The sequence below is a fragment of the Panthera tigris genome, chromosome X (genome assembly GCF_018350195.1).
Source record: "Panthera tigris isolate Pti1 chromosome X, P.tigris_Pti1_mat1.1, whole genome shotgun sequence".
Taxonomy (NCBI): Eukaryota; Metazoa; Chordata; class Mammalia; order Carnivora; family Felidae; genus Panthera; species Panthera tigris.
Window position 1 is genome coordinate 27084899 of NC_056677.1, and position 26434 is coordinate 27111332.

The following is a 26434-nucleotide window of genomic DNA, read 5'->3' on the forward strand; positions in this document are numbered from 1 at the left end:
TATAATGTTATATGTAATATATAAATATATCTTCACAGACAATGCTGATTTTATAGAAAACTTCCTAAATTCTTTCCCTCAGATATTCATTCTGGAGAAAGCGTCATTCCTTGGACCCTGGTAGGTGGATCACAATGAGAGGCACAAATGCCGTCCTCAAATTGGGCGCACATGCCTTCCCAAATTATAGACAGTGTTAAAAGAGTTCTGAAAGATTAATTTGGTGAAAACAAACGCATGCAGAGAAATCAAGTGACTCACAGAGTCTTAATTTAAATAAATTAACATTCTCTAAATTGTGTTCCTCGGATATGCCACACAAACAATTTCTATGGAGAAATGCTGAGCTAAACGATGCTAACATCCCTGTGGGACTTGTCAGGGACTTCGCTATGGTGATAACACCTCAGCTCTCCGTAACACGCAAAGTCCATGCACAACTCTCAGCTTATTTGATTTTTTTCAGGAGGAATGTCTAGTATTCTGCAGAACAGCTGGGGAAATGTTGAGATATTCTACTCCTAGGAACAAGAGTATATTTCCTAGTGAAAATCTTAATATCTATCATTTTCCATTTTTTTTATAGCATACAATAAACAACTGAAATTACGAGAGGCAAGAGGGGCTGTTCTTGTTGGAACATGATTGGTGATGAAGAAGAAGAAAAAATCTAGGAGCCTGGGCCTTGGGATAATGCTGCAATGAACAGAACATGTATGACCAGGTAGCACAGATCACTTAAAGGAGTTGTAAGATGAAAGGGAAAGGGCAACCCAGACAAGGAAAAGCAAACTTGATCTTTAAAAGAAAATTATAGGGGCGCCTGGGTGGCGCAGTCGGTTAAGCGTCCGACTTCAGCCAGGTCACGATCTCGCGGTCCGTGAGTTCGAGCCCCGCGTCAGGCTCTCGGCTGATGGCTCGGAGCCTGCAGCCTGTTTCCGATTCTGTTTGTCTCCCTCTCTCTCTGCCCCTCCCCCGTTCATGCTCTGTCTCTCTCTGTCCCAAAAATAAAAAAAAACGTTGAAAAAAAAAATTAAAAAGAAAAATAAAAGAAAATTATATGACATGAGCCATATTACTTATATTCCTGTTTGATCATGTTAGAACTGGTAATCTTCAAAGTGCTTACATATTTTCTCGAACTCCATGGGTGTGTTTGGGACTTAATAACTCAGAATGTTGAAACTGATGCCCTAACCCTAGGTATATGGATTCGAATGGACCTCTTCAGAATATGGCAGGCGAATTAAGCTATGGTCAAAGTGATTGCTTTCTCTTTCTCCAATTAAAAAATACACAGAAGCAAAAAGATACCAACGGACAATTTATTCCTTCCTTAATTTTGTTTTATTGATATCTGAAATAAATTTAAACAGGAACCATGCATGTTGTAGCAATTTATGACAGCACGGGCCACCAGTACTTTCTACAGGGATGGAAGTGTTCTGTATTTGTGCTGTCCGATACGGTAGTCACTTGTCACATGTGCTGTTTGAAACGTGGCGAGTGTGGCTGACGCAGTGATTTTTAAAGTTTAATTTATTTCTAATTATTTTTGTAAATAATGGAAATGGTCTGTATTTTGATTGTGGTTGCACAACTCTATGTACTTGTCGAAACTCCTAACTATACATTAAAAAGGGTGAATTTGACTGCATGTAAGCAAATATTCAATGAACCTTACTGAAACATAAAACAAAGCCAAGACAATTTTACCAAAAACCAAAAACGATTATGTATGCAAAACTTGTTGCCCATTTTTTAAAATAGGAAATTTATTGTCAGATTGGTTTCCATACAACACCCAGGGTTCATCCCAACAGGTGCCCTCCTCAATGCCCATCACTTGTTGCCCATTTTTAAACTACAAAGCTAAAAGCTTTCAAAATTCATGTAAAAAAAACCCCTCCCAGGTTTGCCTAAATAGCTTATTAAGCATTAAATAGCATTCCACTCTATGCAATTTAAAGAAAAGAACAAGTGGGGAGCCTGGGTGGCCTGGTCGGTTGGGTGTCCAACTTTGGCTCAGGTCATGATCTCACCATCTGTGAGTTCAGAGCCTGGAGCCTGCTTCTGATTCGTGTCTCCTTCTCTCTCTGCCCCTCCCCACACTCGCACCGTCTCTCTCCCTCTCTCTCAAAATTAAAAACATAAAAAAAAAAAAATTAAAGAACAAAACAAGTGAAAAGTCCTGGGTCAACGCTGTGGGATATGCAACAGAAGCATGTCTTTGGGACTGACGATGGACAAGAATTATTTATCAATATTCTTCACCTTTCCTTTCAGCACTTAAAAAAGATGCCACCTCTTTCTGGCCGCCATAGTGTCTGACGTGATATCCGCCATCACTCTGATTTTTTTCCCCCTCTCTGGCTGCTTCCGAGATTTTTTTTTTTCCTTGTCTTTAGTTTTCAGAATTTAATTATCATGTGTCTTGGCAAGGATCTCTTTTGGCTTATCCTGTTTGGAGTTCTCTCAGGTTCTAGAATCTGCAGGTTTATGCCTCTGGCCAAATTTGGGAAGTTCTCGGCCATTACTTTCTCTAGGACTTTGTCAGCCCCGCCCTTACTCCTCTCCTTCCAGAGCTGTGATGGCACAGTGTTGGATCTTCTGGGCTACAGGTCCCTGAGGATCTGTTCACCTCCCTCTAGTTTCTCTCTGTATTTTAGGTTGGCTAGTGTTTAGTGCTCTATCTTCCAATGTACAACGTTCCTGTTCCTTCCTCCCTCTCCCCTCCACGTGGCTGTTGAGATCTTCCACTCAGCCTTTTAGTTTGGTTATTGCTTTTTAAAATTCAGTTTCGAAATTTCCATTTGGGTCTTCTTTAAATATTTTTACTGAGGCTATCTTTTTTTCGTTTGTTTAAGTCTTCATGATTGTTCACCGAAGCATTCTCAGGATGGCTGCTTTAAATTTTTTTTTTAACGTTTATTCATTTTTGAGAAAGAGAGAGAGGCAGAACATGAGTGAGGGAGGGGCAGAGAGAGGGAGACACCCAATCGAAGCAGGCTCCAGGCTCTGAGCTGTCGTGGGGCTCGAACTCACGGACCACGAGATCCTGACCTGAGCTGAAGGCGGACGCTTAAGCGACTGAGCCACCCAGGTGCCCCAAGATGGCTGCTTTAAAGACCTTGTCAGGTAACCCTGCCATCTCTGTCAGCTCCAGGTTGGCAGCCAGTGATTGTCTTTTTCTGACTCAGTTGGAGCTCTTCCTCGTTGATGTATGATGGGATTTTTTTTTTTTTCCTAATTGAAACACAGACATTTCCATCCTGTACTTTGGGATGCTGGATCTTACTTAATTACATCTTCCATTTGAACTGGCTCCTTCATCCCAGCAGGGCCTGGGGCTTTCTCTTTGGCAGGTGGAGGCAGAGGTCCCCATGCAGCCTCCACTGGCACCACAGAGTGCGGGAAGGGGGGCTCCTCACCACCCGGCAGAGGTGAGAGCCCCAGCTCCTACAAGACCTGGATGGTGGGGATCTCGGTGCCCCCTTCTTTCTGGGCGTTTGGCTGGAGTACAACAGTTATCGTTTAAAAGGTTTGTCTTATTAGGCTACCTCTTTCGTGATCCTTAGGCAAAAGAACAGGCTTTTCATTTTGTCTGTGCCCTTTGGCACTTTTGAATTTCTGGCTTCTTCAGCTGCAAGGCTGGGGTAAATGGGGCAGAAAGAAAACCCAGTGTGCCCACCACCGTCTCACCCTGTGGATCTGGAGATCCCAAGCAGGCCGCCTTCTCTCCACCTTTGAAATGAATGCTGGAATCTTCCTAGGCCAGCCGGCCCAGGGCAGCAGGACCATGAAAATTTGCGGCATCCCAGACGGAGATGCTGGAGAAGTACCATTGCCTCAGGCAGAAAGCAGCGCCCACTGCGCTGTCCACGTCCAGGGGGTGCCACTCGTTGTACCTTTGCGGCAGCTACATCTTGCCCACGTTCGTGTTCCCCAGAAGCACAGTCTGTCCATGGTGCTCCCTCATGTTCCTGCAGGAAGGCTCACTCCTGCTGCCTGCGCCCCTCCAGCCCGGACGCCCTGGGCACCGCTGGAGTAGCCAGTCCCCACTCCCAGGTCGCCCGGACCCGGGACTCGCTTGGCCCCGGACTCGCGGGAACCTGGACCCGCTGGGACCCCCAGGTTGCGTGACCCCTCCCGGACCCTCCTGTTGGGATGCCTGGGAGCATGGAAGACGAAGCGCTTAAAGTCTAATTAATTTAAATTTCAACAGCCACAGGTAGCCAGTGGCTACCGTACTGGACGGTGCAGATTGAGAGAATTATCGACAACACATACGGCTAACTGGGAAGTTACTCCTTGAGAATAGAAGAGGAAGAGGAAATATAAGCACAGTGCATTCAATTCCCCACTTAATTTACATTGTTTTCAGTGACCTTTGTGTGCTAGGACTGTAAAGGGAGGGAAGTGATGCCTACTACTGAACATTAATGCTAGGGTTATTCTCGTCCGTGGGCACCTCCGTGCCATGTCTGTGAGCTGAAAACTAACAAAGCAGTCACGTCATTTTTACCTAATTAAAAGCAACTTAAGTCTGAAGAAGGAAAAATCTGGATCTCTTGGTGTCTAGAAGCTATGAGTGGTCACGTGACACATTTCAGGTCAAGGCCTTCTAAGCAGACCTCTTTTAGGTGGGGTGGACAGAAAAGCTTTTGTTTTCCTTATAAGTAGAAGCTGACACCCGGCACATGCATTTACCACCCCCCCCCCGCCCATTTCCCCTTTTCCTATTTTAAAACACAGCCGCAGCTCTTAGAGGCGGCTTAGCCGTCTTGAGACCACAGGAAGGGAGAAAACCTACATGTTAAAGACGGCAGTAGGAGTTGGGACACATGATTTTGAGGCTGCTGGACTTCCCCTGGAATCGTGGAGGTCCTGCTATGTGAGAAAACCTCCTATGTGGACAAGCTATTGTAACGAGCGTTTTGTCACCTAGAGCCAAACACAATCCTAACCGTCTTAATTGGGAAAAACAATCCTTTAATTTTCAAAACTCTTAGTCTAAAAATTATCACTGTTTTTGTTCAATGTGGTAAGTTTAATTCCCAGAAGCCTTTCATCCATCACCAATCAAAACCAAGCATAAATCATGCTGCATTTAAAAGGTAAAATATGCATATGCCTTTATAACAGATTGTTAAATTTTAAATGCTAAGTAAAACTAATCATCCATGAAGATAAAATAAACAATAGTTTATCAAACACCTAGTATGCCGTTAGCTGCTACAGCAAAAAGAATACCATGCCGGCCTTTGAGAGAATTTAAATTCATTTCAAGGGTTAAAATAGAAAAATGTAAAAAGTCAAATGACAGTAAATGTTTTAATTTATTTTGGTTTCTCTAAAGTATATTTATTTATTTTGAGAGAGACAGGGACAGCACGAGTGGGGGGGGAGGGAGGGAGGGAGAGAGAGAGAGAGAGGGAGGAGAGAGAGAGAGAGAGAGAGAGAGGGAGGAGAGAGAGAGAGAGAGAGAGAGAGAGAGAGAGAGAGAGAGAGAGAATCTCAAGCAGGCTCCGTGCTGCCAGCACAGAGGCCAATGCGGGGCTCGAACCCACGAAGCCGTGAGATCATGACCTGAGCCGAAACCAAGAGGTGGATGCTTAACCGACAGAGCCACTCAGGTGCCCTGACAATAAATGTTTTAAAAGAGAAGTTTAAGACAAGAGAAACGGCTTTACAAGAAAATATATAGTTAACGGACAAAATCATTTTGCAGTGAATCAATGATTAAAAAGACCAATATGGATCGAAGTTATCAAAACAAACTTCACAGAGAAGGCAGGGACAGACTTCAAAAGGTTCAATGCTCCGATAAACCAGTCAGCTCTACATTTCTAATCATCATAATCAACTTTAAGGAGTGTGAAGGAATCCTAAGTCATTGCTCTGGTTACTTCATAATTGGATTTGGTTAGAACTCACACCTTGAAATGGCTGCACAGTTCTCATCTAAAAAGCTCCTCATGCTAAAAATAAAATACATCCTCATTTTGATTTAGAGAACAATTTTCCTGTAAAATCTCATTATATAGAGCTTCTTGCCTGTTTGAATTCTTTCCATCCGCTATTATCTGCCCCTAATAACTGTCTTCTTGTAGTGCCTAACACCTATTATATAACTTAAAAAAATAAAATAAAATCGAACTTGGGGAAATGTAGTAAAGTGGTGGTTTGATTTTTATGTCAAATTTCTCAAAGGGCATTTATGGTTCTAACTGTGGCAGCTTTTTATGATTTTCATATAATGTGACACGACAGAAAAGCTTAGCCTCAACAGAGTTGCTACAGATTATTTTTCCTCTCACAATGATCTCGTTCTTTCAGTTTTAGGGGGAAAAAAAACCATGAAGGAGTTAAGAGCAAATTATTCTCTCCTCTCCGCTTTCTTAAGTAGAGATTTCTCTATATACTTTTGCCCCAAACTTTGCCCATGGCTTTACTTTCTGTTATTTCTAGTTGGAAGTTTTAAAAACAATCCAAGAGCTGAGCATAGATTAAATCAGTTTGGAGGGGAGGGTAAAGTCTACATTACAAAGTGTATTCTATTTCCCTAATTGAAAGGAGAATATGTCGTCAGATAAATCAAAGCATGTCAATCCTTGGCATAAATCATACCGAAGATATTCTTTCCCTGATTAAATTATAAGAAATACCTAATTCTTAAATGCGATGCTACCTGTTTACTCAGAATGCAATACATAGAGATAAGGGAATCTGAAAGGATTTCTGAGTTAGTAAAATTATATTCAAAGTTACTTTTATAAATCAAATAAAGAATGGGCTCACATTGCTCTAGAATCCCTGGTATTATTTTTGGTGAATTCATCAAAGATCTCAAGACTAGAGTCAAATTCTATTGCTTCCATTTCAAAAACAATGCAGCTATGATCACCTTGGAAATTTAGTGATCAATTAACTTGGATCATGAAAATAAGAAAATGAGAACATATTACGCAAAAATAAATTTTCACTCCAAGGTTATAGGATAAAAATTAATAAGACATGTGGAAAGAGAAATCTAGCTTAATTTCTTCTCTATAACACAGGCAGGCACATATTAACAGGAAGGAAATAAAGGATTCATTCATTCATTCATTCATTCATTCTAATATATATGACTAAAACCACCATAGCATTTTTTTTCTTGTGGCAATAACTTCTCTTTTTCCCTTTTACACTTTCCTCGAAGAAGATCCGTTCTAAAATTGAAGCCTATATAGTTTTTATTTGATGTTTTGTAACTTTACTCTTTTATTTTTTGAGTTTTTATTAAATTCCAGTTAACATACAACATCACGTTAATTTACGGTGTATAACACAGTGATTCAACACTTTCATAGACCATCCTGTGCTCATCACAACAAATGCACTCATTAATACCCATCACCTATTTAAGCCATCTCCCCATCTCCCACCTTCTGGTAACCGTCAGTTTGCTCTCTATAGTTAAGAGTCTGTTTCCTGGTTTGCCTCTCTTTCTTTCCCTTTGCTTGCTTGTTTGGCTTCTTAAATTCCACATGGGTGAGCTCATACGGTATTTGTCTTTCTCTGACTTATTTCGCTCAGCATAATACTCTCTAGCTCCACCCATGTCATTGCAAATAGCAAGATTACATTCTTAATATTATCCCATTCTTCTGAATAATATTCCAGTGTGTGTGTTTATCTTCTCTATCCATTCATCAGTCAATGGACGCTTGGGCTGCTTCTACAGTTGGGCTATCATAGGTAATGCTGCTATAAATATCAGGGCACGTGTATGCCTTTGATTTAGTATTTTTGGATTCCTTGGATAAATGCTTAGTAATGCAATTGCTGGATCACAGGAAAGTTCTCTTTTTAACTTTTTGAGGAACCTCCACATTTTCCAGAGCGGCTGCCCCAGTGTGCATTCCCACCAACAGTACAAGAGGGTTCCCCTTTCTCCGCATCCTCGCCAACACCTGTTGTCTTGTGTTGTTGATGTTAGCCATTCTGACAGGTGTGAGTAGTTTTGATTTGCATTTCCCTGATGATGAGTGATATTGAGTATCTTTTCATGTGTCTGTTGGCCATCTGGATGTCTTCTTTGGAAAAATGTCCATTCTTGTCTTCTATTTTTTAATTGGATTATCTGGTTTTTTGGTGTTGAGTTTGACAAGCTCTTTATATATCTTGGATACTAACACTTTATCAGATACGTCATTTGCAAATATTTTCTCCCATGCAGTAGGTTGCCTGTTAGTTTTGTTGATTATTTTCTTCTCTGTGCAGAAGACTTTTACTTTGATGAAGTCCCAATGGTTTATTTTTGCTTCTGTTTCCCTTGCCTCAGGAGACATATCAAAAAAGAAGTTGCTATGGCCGAGGTCAAAGAAGTTACTGCTTGTGTTCTCTTCTTGGATTTTTATGATTTCAGGTCTCACATTTAGGCCTTTAATCCATTTTGAATTTATTTTTGTGTATGGTGTAAGAAAATGGTCTGGTTTCATTCTTTTGCACATTGCTGTCCAGTTTTCCCAACACCATTTGTGGAAGACACTGTCCCTGTCCTATTGGATGTTCTTTTTTGCTTTGTCAAAGAGGAATTGACAATATAGTTGTGGGTTCAACTCTGGGTTTTCTTTTCTGTTCTATTGATCTATATGTCTATTTTTGTGCCACCACCATACTATTTAGATTACTATAGCTTTGTAATATAACTGGAAGTCTGGAATTGTCATATCTCCAGCTTTGCTACTCTTTTTCAATATTGCTTTGGCCATTTAGGGTCTTCGGTGGTTTCATACAAATTTTAGGGTTGTTTGTTCTAGCCCTGTGAAAAATGCTGGTGGTACTGCATTAGGGATTGCATTAGCTGTATACGCCGCTTTGGATAGTATACGCATTTTAACAATATTTGTTCTTCTGCTCCATAAGCATGGAATGTCTTTCTATTTCTTTGTATCGTCTTCAATTTCTTTCATCAGTGTTTTGCACTTTACAGAGTACAGGTCTTTCACTTCTTTGGTTAGGTATCTTACTATGTTTAGCGCAAGTGTAAATGGGATTAATTCCTTAACTTCTCTTTTTTGCTTCTTCATTATTGGTGTATAGGAACGCAACAGATTTCTGCACATTGATTTTGTATTCTGCAACTTTACTGAATTCACTTATACGTTCTAACAGTTTTTTTTTTTGGTGGAGTCTTTTGGGTTTTCTACATAGAGTATCATATCATGTGCAAAGAGTAGAAGTTTGACCTCTTCCTTGATGGTTTGGATGACTTTATTTCTTTTTGTTGTTTGATTGCTATGGCTAGGACTTCCAGTACTATCTTGAATATAAGCAGTGAGAGTGGACATCCCTGTCTTGTTTCATAGAGGAAAAGCTCTCAGTTTTCCTCCATTTAGGTGATACTAGTCATGAGTTTTTCATAGATGCCCTTCACTATGTTGAGGTACGTTCCCTTTAAACCTACTTTCTTGAGAGTTTTTATCAAGAATGGATGTTGTACTTTGTCAAATTCTTTTTCTGCATCTCTTGCAAGGATCATACGTTTTTTATCCTTTCTTTTATTGATGTATTACATTTACTTATTTGCAAATATTGAACCACACTCGCAACCCAGGAATAAATCCCACTTGATTGTGGTGAATGATTTTTTTAATGTATTGTTGGATTTGGTTTGCTAGTATTTTGTTGAGGATTTTTGCATCTATATTCATCAGAGATCTTGGCCTGGACTTCTCTTTCTCTCTCTCTTTTTCTGTGGTGTTTTTATGTGATTTTGGCATCAGGGTAATGTTGGCCTCATAGAAGGAATTTGAGTTTTCCTTCTTCTGTTTTCTGAAATAGTTTGAGAAGAATAGGTATTAACTGTCTGTTCAAGTTTTCTACCTCTTTCTGTTTTAGTTTTGGTAGTTTATATGTTTCTAGAAATGTAGCCATTTCTTACAGGTTGCCCAATTTGTTGACATCGGTTTTCATTATATTCTCTTATTATTGTTGGTATTTCTGTGGTGTTGTTATTTCTCCTTCCTCATTTGTGGTTTTATTTATTTGGGTCGTTTCTCTTTTCTTTTTGATAAGTCTGGCTAGGAGTTCATTAACTTTATGAATTTTTTCAAAGAACCATCTCCGGGTTTCCTTAACCTGTTCTATTCTTTTTTCTTTTTCGTTTCTATATCATTTATCTCTGCTCTAGTCATTATTTTTTTCCTCCTGCTGGATTTAGGCTGTTTTTTGTTCTTCTTCTAGCTCCCTTAGGTGTAAGGATAGGTTTTTTATTTGAGATTTTTCTTGCTTCTTGAGGTAGGATTTCTTGCTATATACCTCCCTCTTAGGACCACTTTTGCTACATCCCAAAGGTTTGGGATTGTTGTGTTTCATTTTCAGTTGTATTCATTTATTTTCTAATTTGTTCCTTTATTTCCTGGTTGACCTATTCATTGTTTAGTAGCATGTTATCTAACCTCCATGTATTTGGAGGTTAGATCAACTTAAAAATAACTTAAAAATAATAAACTTAAAAAAAAGTCTCGTCTGATAAAAGTATTCCTACTCTAGCTTTCTTTTGACAGCCATTTATTTGCATGATAAATGTTTCTCCATCCATTTCAATCTGCAGGAGTCTTAAGATCTAAAGGGCATCTTTTGTATGCAGCATATAGATGGGTCTTTTTTTTTTTAAATGTGGCTCATATTTATGTCTATCACTTCCATTTCACTTATCTAGTAATTTCATCGTATTTTACAAACTATTGCCTGAAACACATGGGGAAAAAAGTGTAACGTCATTTACAGAAAAAGAAAGCAAAACACTGATAAGTTAAATCACTTGCTCAAGTTCGTAGACACAGTAATTCTCTTCCACCTATCCACTGAATTAACAAATACTTATCAAGAGCCTTCCTCGTACACCAGACATCAAGCTCCACACTGGAACTTCTGTGTATAAAGGACTCCATAGGAGAGAGGCCTGCCTCTCCCGGCGTAGAGTCCAATTCGTCTTTGAGTCCCAGGAGTCTCCCCAGACTGCCGCACTGGTAGCACGTCCTGCTGTTTTCCCTTCCGGCACTCGCCCAGGAAGACGCGCCCAAAAAAGAGTGGGGACGAAGCAGGTCCAGCACGTAAAGGCTGCACAGAAGTACAACAAATGGAGAAACACACCAAGAGCTCTTTTGTTTCCACGTCGGGTCTTTTTTTTTTCCCCCCTCAATTCTGACATTCTACGTATTTTGATTGGAATGTTTGGTCCATTTACATTCACATTAATTATTGATAGATATATATTTATTACCATTTTATTACGTTTTGTGGTTGTTTCTGGAGATTTTCTCTGATCCTTTCTTGTCTTTCTCTGTTTCATGTATGACTGATTTTCTTTATGGATTTCTTTTTCTTTAATCTTTGCATGCTTATTACGGCCTTTTCATATATGGTTACCATTAGGTTTGTATATAGTTTCTTATGCAAATAGCATTCTATATTCAGTTGATGGTCATTTAAGTTTGAATCCATGGTTTTATTCTCTCCTCCCCATGTTCTAGGTATATGTTACTATACTTTATATCCTTTTTTTGAATGAGTTCCTTGACTGATTTTTTTCACAGAAATATTCAGTTTTAGTACTTCTGTGTTTCCAACATTTGTACTGTCACTTTTGGTCTCTCCTGTCCACTCAAAGAATCCCCTTTCATTGCAGGGCTGGTTGAGTGGTTACAAACTCCTTTAATGTTTGTTTGTTTGGGAAACTCTTTATCTGTACTTCCATTCTGAATGATAGTCTCGCTGAGTAGAGTATTCTTGGCTGCAGATTTTTTCCATTCAGCACTTTGAATATATCATGTCACTCCCTTCTGACTTGCCAAGCTTCTGTTGAAAAATCCCCTTTTACCATCTAAGTTACTCCTTCTGGACTGCTTTTAAGATTTTCTTTAATCACAATATTTTGCAAATTTAATTATAACACGCCTTGGTGTTGGTCTGCTTTTGTTGATTATGAGGGGTGTGCTCTGTGTCCCCTGGATCTGGACGTCTGTTTCCTTTCCCAGATTAGGGAAAGTTTCTGCTATTGTTTCTTCAAATAAATGCTCTGTCCCTTTTTCTCTCTCTTCTCCTGGGACTCCTATTATAGGAATGTTATTTTGTTTGATGGAGTCACTGAATTCCCTAAGTCTATTCTAATGTTGCATAATTCTTCTTTCTCTCTTTTGTTCAGCTTCATCGCTTTCCATCACTTATTCTTCTATGTCATGTATTCACGCCTATGATTCTTACAGCCTACTGTTCATTGCATCAAATATGTTTCTAATGTCATTTATTTCATTCTTCACCTCTGATTCTTTTTTAACTCTTTAATCTCTGTGGTAAGAGTCTCACTGATATCTTCCATTCTTTTCTTAAGCCCAGTGAGTAGCCTTATGATTGATGCTTTAAATTCTCCATCAGGCATGTTACTTTTATCTGTTTCACTTAGATCTCTGGCTGTGGCCTTATCTTTTTTTTTTTTAATTTGGGATAAATTCCGGTGTCTTGGTATTTTGTCTAAGTCTCTGCCTTATCTGTGTTAGAAAAGCCAGTTATGTTTCCTGCTCCTGAAAGTAAGAGCCTTATGAGGAAGGGGTCCTGTAGGACCCAGGGCCTGACATTTCAGGCATTGTGTCTGGTGTGTGCTACACACATTCTGTTATTGTGTTGTTTCTGATCTGCAGAGGGGCCAGCTGTGTGCAGAGGCTCTAATTGCCTCCTGTGGGTAGTACATGGTCCCTTGTTTGAATGTGGTGAGTTTTAACTGTGTGTGCTCTGGTCTGCTTGTGAAATGAGACCTGTCACCACCTCCACCAGAACGGAGATTATGCCAATTTCTCTGATCTGGAGACAGAGTGCGGGAGGGGGTTTGTGCTGCTTTGCTGTGGGAACGGCCCACCACACTTGGACTGAGCCTCGTGTGGCTGAGTAGGGCAGTTCCACCAGAGAACAGGCATTGAGACTTAGCGTAAGCAAGTTTGGCAGCCAGTGTTGTTGTTGCACTGCTTTCAGCAGGTGGCTCTGTGTTTATGCTGAGGGACTAAGAAAATGGCACTGGACAGCTACTTTGTTCCAGGAGAGGTGTCTCCATTAACGCTGCCTCTTAGGGACATGCTTCAAGAAGAGTAAATGATCTCCCTATTGTGTGCTCTAGGTACTTTTTGGAACACCGTTTCCATACTATATGCATCCAGGTTGTTTGCCTGACTTCTATCCAGGAGCAGTACAGTGTTCTCCAGGCTCTATCCCAGGCAAGCCTTGTGACCTTTAAAAACTCTAGGCTTTAAGTCCCATTGGTTGAAAGAACTCACAGAATTCAGCTCCTCTTGCTTTCCAAACCATTGTCTCTATGGGGAAATGTTTTCCTTGTGTGTTCTTCTGTGTGCTTCTTTCTCTCTTTTCCTTCTCTATGACCACAGCTCCCTCCTCTCCGCAGAGATTGCAATCTGTTTATCCCGTAACCCACATCTCTTCACTTCCTGCCTTCTTCAACCTGGCCTCTTCTGTCCTTTTAGTTGCGGAGTTTGTTCTTTCAGTCTTCAGGTTGATTTCTGGGGTATTTAGGATGATTCAATACTTATCTAGTGGTATTCAAGGGACGAGGCGGGCCTAGGGCCCTCCTATTCTGCCGCCACCTTCCTCTCTTTGCCTATTCTTTTTATTTTTAATCTCCAAGAGCACCTAACACTGATGCCTTTCACCAGTAAGTGTTCAATAAATAACAGATGAATGAAAACTTATACCAAAAGCCTTTTGAAGGTAGACACTATAGCTCTAATGAATCTGTATGACATTGTAACTCAGGTCTCAAAGTGGCCACTGGAGGGAGGAAAAAAAATATTGGTAACGTTTATTTTCATTACAAACTACTAAACATGGCTACCTCATATGGGGTTAATTATATACATATATATTTATCATTTTAATGTAAGTAATCAGATGCAGAAAAGTGTGCTTAAATGTACAAAAGCACTTAACTACTAATTATGTGTGAGCATTGTATTATCATATTCTCAATTATTTGCTAACACACAGAAAATCAAATTGAAGTCCAAGCTCTTATCCCACTATCTCTTTCCAACATCTTTCCCTAATAGTCCCCTTTAGCATGCTGTGCAACATGGCTTTTCAAAGACAAGGAACTGAGGAGTAAATGAACAAAGAACCATACACCTAACATTAATGTTACCTCCCATTACACTACCATTAAGGGCAACGGTAAGAGGAACTTATATTATTACACACTGTAACTACAATTATAGGCTTCAGGAACCCAAAATTATGGTGAAATGAAAAGCCCCCAGAGCAGGTAATAATATTCAGACTATAATAACATTATATAGCTTTCAAAAAAGATTAAACTACATTGAATTACTTATACTGCTTTCTTATAAAACAGAGAAGATCAAATATTTTAGGTATTTTTATAAAAATAATAAAGGCCATTTCATATAAAGGAACCCCTATTTAGACTCAAGCAAGGAAACTTTGAGATAGAATTCACTATTTAAAAACAATGACAAACATAAACTTCCTTATCAGAATCCCACTGGTATTTTATTGAAAACACAGTATACTGGCTTTTATCAGGATTCATGTAAATATCATGGTTCACTTTTAGTTGATAAGGTTTTGACAGAAAATTTTACAGTGAACTGAATTGAAATGTACTAAGATATGCATTTCTAGTCACAGACTTTAAAATATGTAGTTTGGTAAAACTTATGTTTATCTTTAAGCCAAAAAGTGTATGATATCACATTCCATAAAAAGGTCATTATGACACTTCGAGAATGGAATTTTTTGGGTGTGTTTGCAACTCTATGATCTTTGTCTTTAAGGAGTGTTTATTTTATCATGACCAGAGAGTATAATCTAAATCATATTGTTGACATTGATTTATCTTTACATCCTTCAGTGAAGCTAATAGTGAATTTGGCTCTCATTAGGTAAGGAAAGAAAATTGTATGCATGTGGAGCAGTGATTCACATAGTTATGAGCTTTCTAGAGGAGACATGTACATTTGTCAGAAGATAATTGCAGTACAAAATTTGCAAATATCGTCAGCCAAATATATTACAACATTATTCTTTGTAGAAGGCAACACACACTTTCTATATATGGAAAGATGGCCCCCTCTAGTATGGTGTTTCTTATACAAGGTTGTACAAAAATGCAAGGATGAGATGAGGGCTGGATGGTTGTTTGTCAAAAGAAAAAAGCCCGAATAATCAATCTCCTTGCCCTGAGATGACTGTCATCTAACTTGTGATATCTGTTGGATACCCATGGAAATAAACTGTGCATAGTTGCTTTTTTTTTTAATTTGGTGGAGAAATGAAGAGATGCTTAAGAAAGGTGGTGGTGGAGGTTATAGAAAAAGACAAAGAAGGAAGAAATATTATGCCCAAGAGATCCGGATTTACATTAGGACAATGATATTCACTAAATAGCCTTAGATCAATTAACTATATTGTCTGTAACTTTCCTCATTTGTTGAATAAGGGAAACTATTTATAATACTCACTTTTCTACTATGCTCATGACAACAGAATAATATTAAGAAACATTCTGTTTTGTTTTCTTTTTAGTTTAAACAATCAAAGCCTTTTCCCCCCCACACTGTCTCAACAACCCCAGGTCCCTGCTAGATGAGTTCTTTTGTCTTAAGATTGTGGCTGAATTTTTTCAACAAGAGTTATCATCAGAATGATTCTGGAGCCATTCAATTGCTCTTTGTGTAGATATAGCCAGAGTTCAAAAAAATAATCATGGAACTTTTATTAAAGACTTTGATCTTAACAATAAAAAACTTAAACACATCCAAGTAATTATTTCCCATTTAAATAACACTGTGCCTACTAAAACTTCTTATTCAATTTTTGGATAATGAAATCTCCCAGGTAGAGGTGTAATGTGTAGTTAAAAATGAATCTTGAACAATGCTATTATCATCTTGTCCAGATTGGCCAATTTGTCTCAACCCCATCCTGGAGAGGTCTTATTAGAGGATAAAACTCCTTTGCCGATTCAATTCTTTATTCAATACAAGTGTCTGTGGTTTAGATTTAGTGGCGAATTATCCTGAACACCTGGCCAGAGTGACTTGAAAAAAGACTATAATCTATTTAGCACAGGCAATCAGATACCAGAAGTATAAAAAATACTGGTATCATATAGCTGCCTAAATCCTATGTGTTGATAGCAACACAGTTCCCCACTGCCACAAAGCTCTCCTCAATTTGCCAGCCTCCTCTCTTATCTCCCCATCCTCCTTCTCCCTCCCACCCTCCAACCTTTCTTTCAGTTCTCCTTTCCTCCTTCCCTCTCTTTTTCCCTAATATTCCATCCTTCCCTCCCTCTATCCTCCCTTCCCGTCTTCCTTTGTCTTTCCCTCCTTTCTTTCCCAAATTGTTCTATTTCATTATCACTTTCAGTAAAAAAACCTCTAGACATATTTCCCCCTCATTCGATAGATTGTCAGTAAAAGAAAATAATGAATAATCGTCAAAACAATTTTGTTTCAATTGTATGTAAACATGTGATCAATTAGGAAAAGAGCATTTTAAAAACTCACATTTCTTTGACACTATAAATTACAAATCACCCTCTGCTATGAATTCAGAATGTTAGGAAATCAACTTGGAGCTTCATGTATGTTTTACTTTTAAAGGTTTAATTTGTACATTTCACATCTGTATCCTTTTACAATCTAATGGTCTATTTTTGACTCTAAAGTTAAGCAGTCAAGTTGCTAAAATTTTTAAAAATGTTTATTTACTTTAAGAGACAGAGAGAGAGCGTGCAAGTGGGGGAGAGGCAGAGAGAGGAGAGAAAGAATCCCAAGGAGGCTCTGCACTGTCAGCACAGAGCCCAATGAGGGGCTTGATCCCAGGAACCGTGAGATCATGACCTGAGCCAAAACTAAGAGTCGGACACTCAACAGACTGAGCCATCCAGGTGCCCCAAGTTGCTTAATGTTTTAAATGGCTACATTTTATAATCTTTTTAAAAATTTATAGTTGTCATTTTAACTTCCATTTTTTGCTTAATATAATTCACTTAGTAAAAATTACTGTTATTTCAAAATAGTGACAGCACATTTTTTTCTAAACTGAGAAACTAACTTAATGGTAAAGGAGAACAGAAGCTTAATCTCAAGTATATAATTTTGAATTCAAGGTCTAGAACTATGAAAAGCTAACTTGCTCAAATTTCTGGTCCTTATTACCTTTCTGGGAACAATATTTCAATCACTGTATGTCTAAGGTTTGATCTGAACTTCCTAAGTTCAAAACTAAGTTCTCCTAGGTTCATAAAAAGTTGTTACCACCTCTCACCTAATTTGCTGCAATTAAAATCCCAAATTCCAATCTCAGTTAAAAATGAAGCTATTATAGCACATTTCATTCACATTATTCATCAGGCAATCAACACTTATTGAGAGCCAGCTACTGTTGGTGCAAGGGTCAAACTTAAATTTAAGGTTCTGAGGCATAAAGAGTCTTTATTTCAGGTCTCCACAGAGGAAAGTTCAAACAGATAAACAGTGCTTCGATTATGATCATCACCTCCAAGTCCCCTTTATTTGCCCCATCCTTCATCCCGTTCTACACATTCAGGGGACATTTATTGCTCATTGGCTGCTCAGCATCTTTTTCCTTTTCTATTTGCAAAAGACCCCAACTTCTTTGAAGGGGAGTAACTTCTCCCTCACTGTGAGGGGTTTTGGAAGGAGTTGGTTTTAAAGCAAAGTTCCCTGCTCTCCTCTAGCTAAGAGTTGGGTTTGTGACCCAATCAAGGTCAACTGGATTCCCTTCTCCAGGATTTTGCAGTCTGAAGAGTTACGCAGTTTGCAGAAAAAAGAGTCACAGAGACACTCGAGCAGCTCCTGCAGACCAGATGCCCAGGCATGCTCAGTATCTTGTCTTTTCTAAGCCTTTTTCCACTGACTCCATGCCAGTTCCAGCACAGTGACTTTCTGCTTGATTCAATCAGAGGATGTTTTCTGTTGCTTACATCCCGAGAACCCTATTGATATTCAACTAAACTACACTTGATGATTTTACTTCTTTATTTAAAATCCTTTCAGCGTTGCCACTGCCTGCAGGCTATAATCAAAACCCCTTGTTCTAGCAAGGAAAGATCCCTGTTTTTTAGACCCATCCCTCTCTATGCAACCACATCCATTTCTTCCCCACCCCCTTAATTTCAGCCATGCGGAATCGTAATTTATATAACGCACTACTCTGTTTTCCGCCTCAGTGAAAAGTGTGGCTTGTTTCTTCTGCCAGGATTACCTTTCCCTTTTTATTTACCTGATTAATGCCAGCTTGTTCTTTAATACTCTTTTCTCTTCCCTGGCTTAGTCAGATGTCCTCTTCCTGAAGTAAGTCCCTAGAGCATCTCCCAGCCGTGCCCAAGGGGGCAGAAAACTATGGTGGTTAAGGGTGGGGGCACTGGAACCAGACTGCTTGAGTTCAAATTCTGCTATCTCTTTACTACTTGGCTTTGGGCAGGTTATTTAACCTCAATGTGCTTTATTATCAATCTCACAGCGTTGTTGTGCATTAGGTAATACACGTGAAGTACTTAAAAGTGACCAGCATATGACTAGTGTTAAATACGTGCTAGGTATTATCCAGAAATTTATTTCTATCCTAGTGCTATTTTTGCTCTCTTTCCTTCACCTGCTTTAATCTGTGCATTCCTATCTCGCCCAACTCTGTATTTCACAGGCACTTAGTAGTAGCTCAATAAAAATGTGTTACATGTATATATGAACAAATTAGCACTGATAGTGTTTTGTAGTTTATAAAGTCCTTTTGGAATACTACCTCATTTCTCACACCTCAAGTATTAAATTAAGGACTGTTTTATTTACAGTTCTACAAAGAGAAAAATGTTCCTTGATATAATAAATACCTCCCCAAACCTATCTTTTTCTTGTCCATGTACACACACATGCACATACACATACACACACTCACACTTGTTTAATGTTTATTTAGGGTAATTTTACTGGCCAGTTAGTGATTTAAAGCTATAAATTATTTTTTATTATAGAAATTATTTTTTATCAATTATTTTGCATTATTTTTTTAACACGAGGGGAAGAAGCAGGAAAAGCACTCGACTATTGAGCAAGGGAAGAGAATAATATATATAATATATAGTATTTATATCTATCTATATAGACACGATATACATGATATCTCTATCGTGTGTGTGTGTGTGTGTGTGTGTGTGTGTGTGTGTGTGTGTTTAAAAATTCCTGGCTTTCTGTGACCCTAGGCATGGCATTTGAGCTTTTCCTCTGAATTAATTTTGGATCTATATTTAAAGATTATCATTTTGAAGAGGCATCAAACTAGTGGTCATTTCTGAAAAAGACCAACTTATTTTTGTGAAGACTACTGAGCAGGTCGATTCTAAAGAGATCCTAAAGGCGAGGATCACAAACTCTTCACAAGGGAGTGGGGACTTCCTCTTCCAATCTAACCCCTAGTGGCTTTTACAGGTGGCCATAACATCAATGGCAGAATGGCCTGTACGTGTGGAAATGAGCTCTTATTTTCAGGTAGTATTATTATTTGACAGACAGTTTGCATAATACAAATTCTGTGAGCAGGCAGATTTATAAGCTAATATTAATTACTAACATTAGCTGAGGACTTTTAGTAAGGAAGGCAGGATAGGAAGCATTTTCCACGCACTACCTAATTCAATCCTCATGACAACTTATAATGCAGAGATAGTATCATTAGCCACATTGTACAGATAAACTCAGGTTCAGGGAGGTTGGATAACATACCAAAGGTCACACAACCGTAGTAGAAGGGTCAAGCTTTGAAACCAGACAATCTAACTCCAAGGGCCTTGCTTTAAACATTATAACATGTTGTTTCCTCTGGTTAGTAATACCTCTTGGAAGTATTGGTAGAACTCAACAGGATACTGTGAAAGAACGTATCTCTTATTTCTGTATCTATCAGCACCCTGAAATTGGAAATGCATAGCACTGTGTCTGGCATAGACTATGTATATAAAAACATATATGCCACTAAACGGTAGCCACACTTACTTGGGTACTGGCAAGCAGTGTATGTAGTTAAAATGTTTAGGCTTAGGAACCAAACAGACTTGGATTTGAATTTTTGCTCTGCTACTTACTAGGAGCGTAACATCTCAAAGGCTCATGCTGAAGAATGTATCTACTAATACTTGTTATAAAGGAGTAGTAAAACAGTGGGGCGCTGGGTGGCTCAGTCGGTGAAGCGTCCAACTTCGGCTCAGGTCACGATCTCACAGTTTGTGAGTTCGAGCCCCGTGTCAGGCTCTGTGCTGACAGCTCAGAGACTGGAGCCTGCTTCGGATTCGGTGTCTCCCTTTCTCTCTGCCCCTCCCCCTCTCGTGCTCTGTCTCTCTCTGTCTCTCAATAATAAATAAACATTAAAAAAAATTTAAAGGAGTAGTAAAACAAATTTATACATACTTATATACTAGGTTACATATCTTTATACACACACATATCCATCACTATGTGCTGAATACGAATGTGAATCTGTGTGTCCTGTGCCCAGAAAAGGAAATAGACTGTGGAATTAGTTAAAAAAAAGTATTCACATCTTACCAAGTGAATAACTTTTACTATTTTTTTCTCATTCAAAGAAAAACAAAAGCAAAAGTAAAGTTTGGATAAGATCTTATTTCCTGGGTCTGTGTCCTAAGACCCAGAGAATTATTTGACCACAATCATGTTATTTGCAAGTAACAAAGAAATAACACTTAATTCAGGTGTCCTGAGTCTAAAATCAAGGTACTTTGGATGCAAATTGTTTACCAGCCAATTTTTTTATTCCTACTGAATTGCTAAAGTTCACTTTAAAAAAAAAAATGTCTGCCTTACTCCTTTTTTCAAAAAGTAGCTGTGTACTAACTAAATATCTTCAAAGAAATTTATTACTTCTGTAGACAAGATTTGGAAATCACTTACCAGTGAAATAACTACAGCAAATAAACACTTGAAAATGATTTTTCTTCTTCATTCAAAAATATAAAAGATACGTAGTGTATTTGTTCTAGCTAAGTCAACCAGATTTCTATCAATGAATTCCTATGTTTCTAACTGATGTCATGATTTTGCAGAATGGATTCCAAGAGGCTGAGAAATGCAATCTTTGTATTAAGAACATATGTATTTGACTATGGCATTGTATAAATGCCAGTATTAACATCTAAAGTATTGAAAAATATATTATGTTTGGTGCTCTTCTTTTCTAAAAAAATTATAACTTTCATTTATACTTATCATTAAAGGAGGAAAATTGGCCCAGACAACTCAAAAGAGTGAACAACCAATTCCCAGTTTATTATATTTGATTCTGTAATATATTATGGCTGAAAGCTTCCAAAACAAACAGTTTAAATGTAAAGAGCTCAGTTGAACTACTTATTAAATAGATTTTTTGAAATACTGGTTGTTAAGTGAATTTAATTAAGCCAATTATACTTGTAAAGTTTATGGTTTTTTCCTTGTATCATTCCGTTTTAATTTATGGCTGTTTTAGAAAATGGCATTAACTTTTTTTCTGGATCATCCTCAGGCTGAACAGAGTAGAGACAGTGTGTGGCTGACAGAGAAAAGCTGCCTGAAACCTGGCGGGAAAAGGGTCTGGGAGAGTGAACTGACGTGTGGAAATTTTTCCCTTTAAATCACAAATTCAACCAGGCTTTCGTTTTTTCCCCATACCTTCTGCTTGATGATCATTTCGTTGATGTCTTCAAGATCACCCACCATCACCCTCTGTGATTTTATAACTCGATCAAGCAGAGACAGCCAGTCGGTAAGTTCTGTCCAAGCTCGGTTGAAATCTGCCAGAGCAGGTACCTCCAACAGCAAAGAAGATGGCATTTCTAGTTTGGAGATGGCAGTTTCCTTGGTAACCACGGGTTGTGTCACCAGAGTAACAGTCTGACTAGGAGCTAATTTTTTTTTTTCAAAAAGAAAAAAAAAGGAAAGAAAAGAAAAATTAGAAACACAAGCAAAGAAGCCAATTTCAATAACAACAGAACAAGCTTAATTAAAGCACCACAATTGGAGCCAAAGTATTATTTATGACATAACATATTTTTTCCCAACGATGTGAATACTTTTAACAGGATTACATGATAGGATAATTCAGAGACTCAAACTTTTCATTAACGTACATTGAACAATCGTTCAAAATGATTTTGCTTATTCTCATGGCTGGACAGTTAATTTAATTTCAATAGTCCTCAAATACCAACTCTATAGACTGTGGAATTAGTTAAAAAAAAAAGTATTCACATCTTACCAAGTGAATAACTTTTACTAATTTGTTCTCATTCAAAGAAAAACAAAAGCAAAAGTAAAGTTTGGATAAGATCTTATTTCCTTGAACGGGAAGTAAATGACTTTGGAGGTGGTGAAAATCTAGCGAAATCAAAGCCAATTAATTTGGGAACAGCTTGTCGTATTTTTTTTCCCCGTTCTTTCAGACTGGTCATAACATGACTGGCAGTGGAGAAAACCCAAGCTACATTATTTTTGGTAAATCAGACCTAACAGAATTTTTTTCTCTGTGAATCTTTACCACAACACTGTGGTCTGGGCAGGGAGATCATCATTACCACCAATGTACACAAGGTGAAACCAAAATTTGGGAAAGTTAAAATACTTCTCCGAAATCAAACTCTACTAAATTAGATGGACGTTTCCAGACAATCTATATTTTAAGAATGAAGGCTCTGAGTTGAGTGATTCAAAGGGAATTCACAAAAAAATAGGCAGCCCGATGAAAAATCTGCCAAGGACTTGAATAGACGTTTCTCAAAAGAAGACCCATGATTGGCCAACAAGCACCGGAAAAGCTGCTCAACATCACTCATTATCAGGGAAACGGAAATCAAAACCACAGTGAAGTATCACCTCACACCAGAGTTTCATCAGGCAGAACAAAAACAGAAACCATTAGCTGCAATGCAAATGAAGCAGTATCAAGTAGCCATAAAATGTAGATTCTTCTGTACTGAATTTAAAATACTTGATATTGGTATAGAACTTTCGGCAGTGTAAAAGTGTCTTTTCGGCAATTTTTCTACTTGGAGTGGAGTAGTGTGGAGCACTATTGTATAAGATGGCACACGATAATGGTTAGAATCCAAAGGCGGACTCAATGAAAATATATGAAATATATTAAAATAAATATATGAAAAGTATATAAAACAGTGCCAGAAAATAACAACAATATCAGCACAGTTTCTGACACTGGCAGGTAATAATGTTAGGTATACTATTTTCATCAACACTTGATAAAAAAGAGACATAGAGATGAACAAATACAGTGAGAAGTTGGAGATAAGGGGTAGAAATATGTGAAATCTTTGGGAAAACCTCAAAGGTTTGTATGTGGCTCTGTATTTACTAAAGGGGGCTGAGCTTGCTGGTGTGAACTGATGTTAACACCCACAAACAGCCACACAGCGGGGGGATGGAAGCTAACTGATGAGGGGTACAGAAGGCCTCATCGAGTTTAAAGTCGGTAGCCTCTGAAGCCCACTACATCCATCCAGGAGACCGGCAGCAGAGAAATAGCGGATGACATAGTTTAAAGGGACGCTTTGAGAGAAAGCTGCAAATGACAACACCTCAACATGAGACCTGAGAATCATGGACAAGAAGGGACAAGTGGGCCATGTGGGCATTCCATTCTAAGGTAGCCATAAATCAATTTTCATGTACTTCGAAGGTTGTCTTTTTGTTAGAGAAGATGATGAGGGAGACTGGAGGGACGTCTCCTGTGTCTCCAGCTTTTCAGGGACAACAAGAATTTCCTACAGATGGAAGAAATAATCTTGAACCAGGCAGAAAGAAAGAAAACAAATGTAGGGTGTCAGATAGAATCAAACCTAATGTCAAGACATAATGACTGAAAAAACAATTATACTGACGAGAAAAAGAAATTGTTTCTTGAATCTATCTTGCTACTCTCAGGCTCTTTCTAGAAAGAGTGACATATAATCTGCAGCAGAAATAGCATCTTGTGATCCAACACTCTAGTAGGAAGCATGGGGTCCAAGAAGATCTAAAAATCTTAAACGGGATTCCAAGAGATGAGGCGAATCCCTGAAGAGGATGCATGGGTGAGGATGAAAAAAAAAAAAAGCTAAATTAAAAAATTACTGTGGGAGCTAACTGCTGAATGCCTAGCTGACTAGAAAAGATGGACAATTTGTTCTGAAAATAGATACACAACAGATACTGAGGTAACATACAGTACTTTGGGATGGTTTCAAGGTTCTGGCAAGTGTCAGACAATGTTTTTTTGTTTTTGTTGTTTTTAACTTGACTTATTGAAAATCTAACCCTCAAAAGAGCAGGAAGGACATTTGTTTCTTTCTAGATTTACTTTTGGCCAACAAAGAAGTGCTCAAGGAAGTGGAAATGGTCATGTCCTCTGAAATCTCCATACAGTGAAAGATGAGAATACAGACAATTATCAGATTTCTCAACTGTTTTGAAAAAAAAAAAAAGTCTACTGAAAAGAAAGGCTGGGGCCAGAGACTTGAACAACAGAGAATGATTCAAGATGATGAAAAAGTACAGACAAATGACATTGGGATGATAATATCACAAAGTTCTCTAACGAGGGGTAAAAAAACAAGTAACACCAAGTACAAAGCCAGCTGAAGCAGATTTAGAGGAAGGTTGAAAGGTCAGCAACATAGCCATGTGTGTGCCAGCCATAGGCAGATGATCTCATTTATGGACCAGTTGGGCCCTTCCTTGCTGCTCTGCTCTCCCCCGGCACTCAACATCTGAAAACAACATCTGAAAACTCTATCAGAGCGGGAAAGGGAGGGGAAATTGGGTCCCCCATGTTCATGCCTCTGGCTCCTGTACTTTGACAGGTCCTGGAATACAGTGGGTGCTCAAATGATGTCCTCTGAATAAATGAGTGAATCTAAAGACACAAATCCAAGCACATTAAGCTTTTCAGTAAACTTAGGGGCCTTCTACCTGTGGGGAGCTCTAAAAGACAACAACAACCTTGAAGGATGGTTTCTCGAAGACTAGAACACAGAATGTTCCTAGGCTCTCACTCTTAACTATTCCCGGAACAAGAAAATTAGAGCCCACTGCTTGGGGTAGACAATGGGAGGTCAAATATTAAAGACAGAAAATAGAACCAATCAATTTTTTTGTTCCCCATTTTTCTATGAAGGTGGGGGCGGTTAAAAGGCGGGAAAGAACACAGGATCAAGAAGCAAAGTGTAAAACAAACTATCTAGGGCCAGATTGTTGGATTTAAATCCTCACTCTGCCATTTCTCAGCTGCTAACCCTAGGCAGGTTACTTAAGCGTTCTGAATGTCAATTTACTGCTCTGTAAAATGGCAATTATAATAGTACTTCTCTCACAGACAGCTGGCATTAACATTTCCTAGATATACAAACTTGGATGTGATTACAGGCATTTTGAGGCAAGGGATTATATCATGCTTGATAAACTGAACTTTTGTGAGCCTCAGAGTCTTCACCTACATAATGGGAAAGAGAGTACCAATCTCATGAAATTGTTCTAAGTATTTTATGAATTGATATATGTAAGTCATCTCCTAGCATTCTTCTGACAGGAGGTGCACTGTGGGTATGTGTTTTCTTCTCCTTTTCGTTTTGCTGCTCGAACAATGTTTACTGGCTCCTGATTTTCTAAATTAGCATGCCATTCTGGACTCTGGGCTCTTTGAACTAGAATTCACACACCAGCCTCTTCTTCCTCCATTCTTCCCTTTCTCCACCCCAGTCTCTATTCAGTATTCTCCAATGAGCACTGGCCATTCCACACTTTTGTGCCTTTCTCCGAAAACTCTCCTCTCCCTTCCCGAGATGAATATTCCATTTCCTTTTCCAATCACAACTCTAGATTTCTGTGATTTATGGAGAACCAGGATAAGCCAATAGCCAAAACGTCCCCATGAGGCACAGAATTACACTACTCTTTGGGGTCTTCAACATTTTCAAGTCTTCAACATTTCACTACTTAAATCTAATCATCAGTAAGAAGAACAAAATCTTTCATCTTTATTAGGTTTTTGTTTGTTTGTTTGCTTAGTCGCTAGAGGGTAGTAATTGATAGTAACCGAGAGCTGGATTCTAAACTCAGATACTCTGGGTCGCCAAGAGTAGGGAAATAAGTGCTATAACATAAAGTTGAAAGAGGCTAATTTCCATCTAGTTCACATTTTATTAGGGCCAATTCTATCTAGAACACTATTTGAAATATTTCACTTTTCCTAAAAAAGACTTGCCTCTAGATCCACACACACACACACACACACACACACACATTTTATTAAGCAAGATGTTTCAAAGGAGAAATTTTGAGGTCCTGAGAACATCTTA

General features: G+C 38.6%; 1 protein-coding gene across 1 annotated transcript in view; it reads right to left on the reverse strand.

Moving 5' to 3' along the window:
* Window positions 1-26434, reverse strand: part of DMD (dystrophin) — a 1614661-nt gene that overhangs the window by 603859 nt on the left and 984368 nt on the right. Inside the window, exon 47 of the mRNA XM_042974140.1 lies at window positions 21759-21991. Within this exon, the coding sequence (XP_042830074.1) occupies window positions 21759-21991 (233 nt within the window). The remainder of the gene's footprint in view (window positions 1-21758; window positions 21992-26434) is intronic.